This window comes from Micropterus dolomieu, linkage group LG13, assembly GCF_021292245.1.
Source record: "Micropterus dolomieu isolate WLL.071019.BEF.003 ecotype Adirondacks linkage group LG13, ASM2129224v1, whole genome shotgun sequence".
In the NCBI taxonomy this organism is placed as follows: domain Eukaryota; kingdom Metazoa; phylum Chordata; class Actinopteri; order Centrarchiformes; family Centrarchidae; genus Micropterus; species Micropterus dolomieu.
In genome coordinates, this window is record NC_060162.1 from 3,260,263 (window position 1) to 3,266,262 (window position 6,000).

The 6,000-nt window shown below is 42.0% G+C and overlaps 1 protein-coding gene across 2 annotated transcripts in view; it reads left to right on the top strand.

The window, feature by feature from the left end:
* Positions 1–6,000, top strand: part of ogdhb (oxoglutarate dehydrogenase b) — a 31,712-nt gene that overhangs the window by 21,709 nt on the left and 4,003 nt on the right. For both annotated transcript variants that reach the window (XM_046067113.1, XM_046067114.1), the window contains exons 12-18: positions 1,090–1,242; positions 1,669–1,771; positions 1,849–1,977; positions 2,073–2,223; positions 3,606–3,733; positions 4,873–5,051; positions 5,185–5,256. In XM_046067113.1, coding sequence (XP_045923069.1) covers positions 1,090–1,242; positions 1,669–1,771; positions 1,849–1,977; positions 2,073–2,223; positions 3,606–3,733; positions 4,873–5,051; positions 5,185–5,256 — 915 coding nt within the window. The remainder of the gene's footprint in view (positions 1–1,089; positions 1,243–1,668; positions 1,772–1,848; positions 1,978–2,072; positions 2,224–3,605; positions 3,734–4,872; positions 5,052–5,184; positions 5,257–6,000) is intronic.

Here is a 6,000-nt window from a genome sequence, read left to right on the forward strand (position 1 = left end):
GTGTTCCTCACTGACTATTTTTCAACTACCAAACTATATGTGCAGAGGGTTTGTGAGGGAACACAGAGAAGTTCTTTGAACAGTTGAATTTTGTTTCACTTTCTCTCAAATAACAAAAGCCTTTTGTTCTAAATTCAGAGATATGTTTTCAGGTGGGGAGAGTTTATGGGTGACAGACCAGAGAAGTCAAAAACAAAAAGTAAAGAGCTGTTTCGCCCCTTGGTGCACAATAATATCTGAGAGATTACTAAGAGCTAAACCCATTCTGACTCCTCTCTGGACCACTGACATAAAGCCCCCACTGGTTTCTGTTGTAATCTGCATTCTTATGCTAGACAAGAACAATATGACGTGTTGCCCGACCACGTCTGTGTTTACTTGATCTGAATGGGGGTGTCAAAAGCCGGCCGTCACAGAGGCACTATATGTTTCTATATGCAGATAACGCCGCAGTCTCTCCTTGAAGGCATCCATAATGTCAATGTGTTGTTGCAACACATTCTCACTCCCGACTCGTCACATATTGATGCTTGGTCAAGGCCCTTTGGCGTCGCTTATTAACGCCCTGGGTACCCCTTTTGCGTCATTTTTGGACTTTTGAAAATAAAAAGCAAACTTTTTGAAACATCGCCATTTTAAAACGGCACGGTATTAAAGTTGTGAAACGTTGCAATTTGGTTAGGTTTAGGGCAAAAACTGATGCTGCAGGGCTTCCCCAAATGCGTTGAACTATGTAGGGATGCCTGGTGCGTTACAAACTGACTGCGATGGGTCTTGACCATGCGTCCATACGACGAGTCAGGGAGTGATCTGATTGTTGACATGTTAAGTGACAGAAGTAGTTGTGTAACAAATGATAAAAGAACTCCTTTCTCATCGCCACACAGCTGACCAATCACCTATGTGATAGACAAAGCCACTCATTTCAGACATCACGGTGTTAGACTGTCTGACGAGCAGTTCAGATGGCGTGTACTGGTGCTGATACGCTCTTCCAGTTTCTGTTATTGATGTCAACAGGCAGACAGATGTATAAGAGAAGATCATGAGTAAAGTAGTATGCCTAACCTTTTGCCTCTTCACATTCAGGTGTGTTACAGACGTAACGGCCATAACGAGATGGATGAGCCCATGTTCACCCAGCCGCTGATGTACAAGCAGATCAAGAAGCAGAAAGGGGTCCTGAAGAAGTTTGCTGAACAACTCATCGCTGAGGGAGTCATCGCAACACACGAGTACGAGGTAAAGAAACATGCGACGCTGAAGATGCTGCTCATCAAACAGCTGTAGTGAAATATGTACTGTATTCATTATACATACACTGAACAAAACGCAACACTTTTGTTTTTGCCCCCATTCAACATGAGCTGAACTCAAAGATCTAAGACTTTCTCTACGTACACAAAAGGCCTGTTTCCCTCAAATATTGTTCACAAATCTGTCAAAATCTGTGTTGGTGAGCACTTCACCTTTGCCGAGATAATCCATCCACCTCACAGGTGTGGCATATCAAGATGCTGATTCACAGCTACAATAAATGGACTACAAATACCAAGTGTCATGGTGAGCATGTTAGCATGCTGATGTTAGCATTTAGCTCAGTGCAGGGTTGCTAGCATGTCTGCACACTCTTCTTTTAAATTGTTTCTTTCTTTCTGTCTCTTTCAGGAGGAAGTAGCTAGTTATGACAAAATCTGTGAGGAAGCTTACGCTCGCTCCAAAGATGAGAAGATCCTTCACATCAAGCACTGGCTGGACTCACCGTGGCCTGGTAGGAGCCTGATTTTCATCCCAGTATTTAGTCGTTCGTGGCATGAAAGTGTAACGTGTTTTTGTGTCTGTCTGCAGAATTTTTCACTCTGGAGGGACAGCCCAAAACTATGAGCTGCCGTCCCACCGGCATCCGTGAAGAAGAGCTCTGCCACATTGGAAACATCGCCGCCTCAGTCCCTGTGGAAGACTTCACTATACACGGAGGTGCAGATCGCTGTCCTCCTCTTTCGACGAGCATCCTCTGAACGCACCGTCAGTCTCTTTCTAATCTGTATTTCTGCCTTGTGTCCTTGTCTTAGGTTTGAGTCGCATCCTGAAGGGTCGCGCAAATATGGTGAACCAGCGAGTGTGTGACTGGGCTCTCGGGGAATATATGGCCTTCGGCTCTCTGCTCAATGAGGGGATCCACGTACGCCTCAGTGGACAGGATGTGGAGAGGGGCACATTCAGGTAATGCATACGGCAGATTCACTCGGTATTGGTTACGGATTCAGCTTATCTAGGAGTCTGACGTCAGATACTTGGTTTTATTGTTGAGGTTTTGTTCCTCTGTATCTTGGAGATGTGTCCAAAGGTATGTGTAAAAATGATCTTTCTCAGGGCTGCAGCTAACGATGATTTCTATAGATTATTTCAACAATTCATCGATGCGTCGTTTAAGAAGTACTTTTGCCTGGTGGCGGGGGCGTCGCCCCCCCATCCTGGTAACGGGTTCAGCTGTGTACGTTGATAGATGATAGATATTTATTTGTCCTAGCGTCACACAGCAAACATCAGACCAACAACATCAACAGACCAACAACCAGACAACTGCTTTACCAACACAAACATCACCCGAGTGCTGTACAAGTTATACTAAGGTGCAGCTCACCGACAACCAGTAAACTCCTGACTGGGACGCTACATCCCAAACTCACGGCCCAACCAGGAGAAACACAAACGCACGTGTGCACATTTTCAGCTGAAGTCTGCGGCTTACTTTGGCTTCAACTCACCAATCAATCATGATTTCAGTTAAATGCTGAAGTTGCAGTTACTGTTAGCTTGTCTGTGGTCCGCTGGCAGAACACCGGGTGCTTTCTGATCAGATGCCGTCGTGCTGTTGCCGAGGTGACATACGTTTCGTTTTACGGTGGACGGACTGTGACATTACAGAGTTGTTGTTTTCTTTTAGCTTTAAATAATCCCATACTTTGGACACTTTCTTCTTTGTCCCTTGCTGTGTTCTCTCTCTTCCAGCACTTTGCAAACAGCTCCATTATAATCAGTCGTGTTCACAGCGTAAGCGCGATGTGCGACAGTAATACATGTCCGTGTGAAACACTGTGCTGCATAGTTATATGGATTAAACGAAGCGTCGAAGCAAAGAATTTGCGTCGATACATTTTAGTAATCGAATTAATTGATTTAATCGATGAATCGTTTCAGCCCTAATATGTCTTTATGGCTTGAAGTTAAAAGGTGTCACCAAATGCTGGCTTCAAAGAAAGTATGAACACTATCAGCTATCTACTGTACAAGCAATTGAAAAAGATGCTTTACACCCGTCAACTACAGGAAGACGAGGGTGAAAAATACTGTCGGAATGAAAAAATTGTTACCTTCAGGAAATGGACACTGATTAATACTCCTTTTTTCTAAATTTCTCCTGTTTTGTTTTAATAATAAAGGGTGATTGCACCTAAATCCCTGTGTATTGAACTTTTGTCAGTATTTATATACAATTCTCGCTAAATTTTAAAATGTTCCGGTTAACTACATGTCATCTCTTCCAGGGATGATTCTCACACAATAGCTTTATACCTTTTTCTTTTCTCTGATTTGCTTCACAGCCATCGGCACCATGTTCTCCACGATCAGAACGTTGATAAGAGGATCTGCATCCCAATGAACTACATCTCCCCCGGTCAAGCTCCGTACACTGTCTGCAACAGCTCTCTGTCTGAATATGGAGTACTAGGTGAGTGGCACACACACATGATGCTTTTCAACTGTAATCCCCAGTAGAAACTCCCAAAAAATACTGTCATTCGGAAATCTGAATGTTGGGAATAAATTGAAATAGCATTTAATAGTAAATATAACAAGTAAAATTATAGGGAAGCCTCAGATGCAACCAAGTGAGAAATATGAATGTCGGAGGAGGTGTGTTAATGACGAAGCCTATCGAAACCGAAACCAACGTGGTACCAAATGACCGCTGCACCGATGTGTTCAATTCAGCTTTATTGGCATAATTGTCAAACAACAATATTGCAAAAGCTACAAATAAATTACAGAAGAACAATTCACATCATACAGTAAAACAGAAAAGGTGTGTGTGTGTGTGTGTGTGTGTGTGTGTGAAAAAATAAATAATAAATTAATTAAATTTAAATAAATTTAAAAATAAATAGTAAAAGAGTAAAAGTGTGTGTGGGGAAAAAATACATAAATAAAAAATATTAAAATTAGAAATAAATAAATAAAACAGGAATCTTGTGCGTGCTGTAAATTCAGTTCATATGATTCATCAAATAAATAAAATAAAATAAATAAAACAGTAAAATTGTGTGTGTTAAATAAATACATTTTAAAAATTAAAAATTAAAATAAAGTACCTAGAACAGTAAAAGTAGGCGGGCAGGCAGGTGTTCCAGTGGATAGTGTGGCCTCACAGCAAGAAGGTCGTGGGTTCAAACCCCGGTCGTCCCGAACATGTTCTGTCCATGTTCATGTTCAAAATAGGTTAATTAGTGGCCCTAAATAAGTGTGAGTGTGAGTGGTTGTTTGTCTGTGCGATGGACTGGCGACCTGTCCAGGGTGTACCCCGCCTTTCGCCCAGAGTACAAGTGTGTGTGTGTTTGTGGGAAAAAAAAATATTAGAAATAAATAAATAAAACAGGAAGCTTGTGTGTGTTATGAATTCAGTTCATATAGTCCATCAAATAGAAATAAATAAAACAGTGTGTTCACTGTTTGCCTGGTTTGTGCTTCCACCGTGTTCACGTCCTGTAACATAATAGATTGCACCTCTCTGTGTTTCTCTACAAAATGCTAAAATGGGTCATGTCACTGGCCTGGCTCTGCTTTGCACCTGATTTCCTCGTCTGTCTGTAGGTTTTGAATTAGGCTTTGCCATGGCCAGTCCTAACGCTCTGGTTCTTTGGGAGGCCCAGTTCGGAGACTTTCATAACACCGCTCAGTGCATCATCGACCAGTTCATCAGCTCGGGCCAGGCCAAGTGGGTGAGACAGAATGGCATCGTGCTGCTGCTCCCTCACGGCATGGAGGGCATGGTAGGAACTAAGAAACACGATCTGCCACAATCTGCATTTATCTATGAATCATCTCATGATTCTGCAAAGCCACAAGAGCTCGGTTAAAGATATAAATAACTTGTCAGCTCTTAATTTTTCCTCCTTCTCTCAGGGTCCAGAGCACTCGTCTGCCCGCCCTGAAAGGTTTCTGCAGATGTGTAACGATGACCCTGATGTTTTCCCTGTGAGTTTACATAAAAACACAATACTAGCAGTTAAAACATAAGATTTATAGATATTTGTTTTTTTCTCTGTCACAATATTGACACTTTGCTACAAATGCCACACACTTACAATCGCTTGCACAAGATCATCAGATTCAGACTTTCCAGTCCAGCTGGTTTTGTCTGTAAAGTGCAAACAGAAACTGCTTGTAGCCAGAGCAGCTGGACATGTAAACAAAAAGCGCAGGACAAAGCTCGCCTGACAGGTGTTACGTCTATGTCATAATCAGACACCGAAGCCTGGTATCCTGGCAAAACGGAGGAGCTGAAGTTAGGGATTGTCTGTGCCAAGAGAGCTTTTCAGATCTTTGTGAATACTGTCTCTCTGTCATTTGTCATCTGGACCTCCTTCCATTTAATGCACAACCAGCATTTTTTTTTAATTATGCAATATTAGCTAATAATCTACAGATTGATGATGGCCAATATATCAATAGCTCTTTAATTAAAGACACCTCAGGCCTGTGTTATTTCCACTATTTGTTTCCATTCAGACCGTTAAAAGATTTTATTTATGCTCAGTTTAGACTTTGTTTCTTGTCTTTTTTGAAGGTTCAAATACAAATCATGTTTTATTTGATTTGACAGTGTGCAGAAGTTCTCACCCTGCCCCCTACTTTTTTTGTTGCTGTCAGAAACTGTCAGAGGACTTTGCCGTGCGTCAGCTGTACGACTGTAACTGGATCGTCGTCAACTGCTCTACT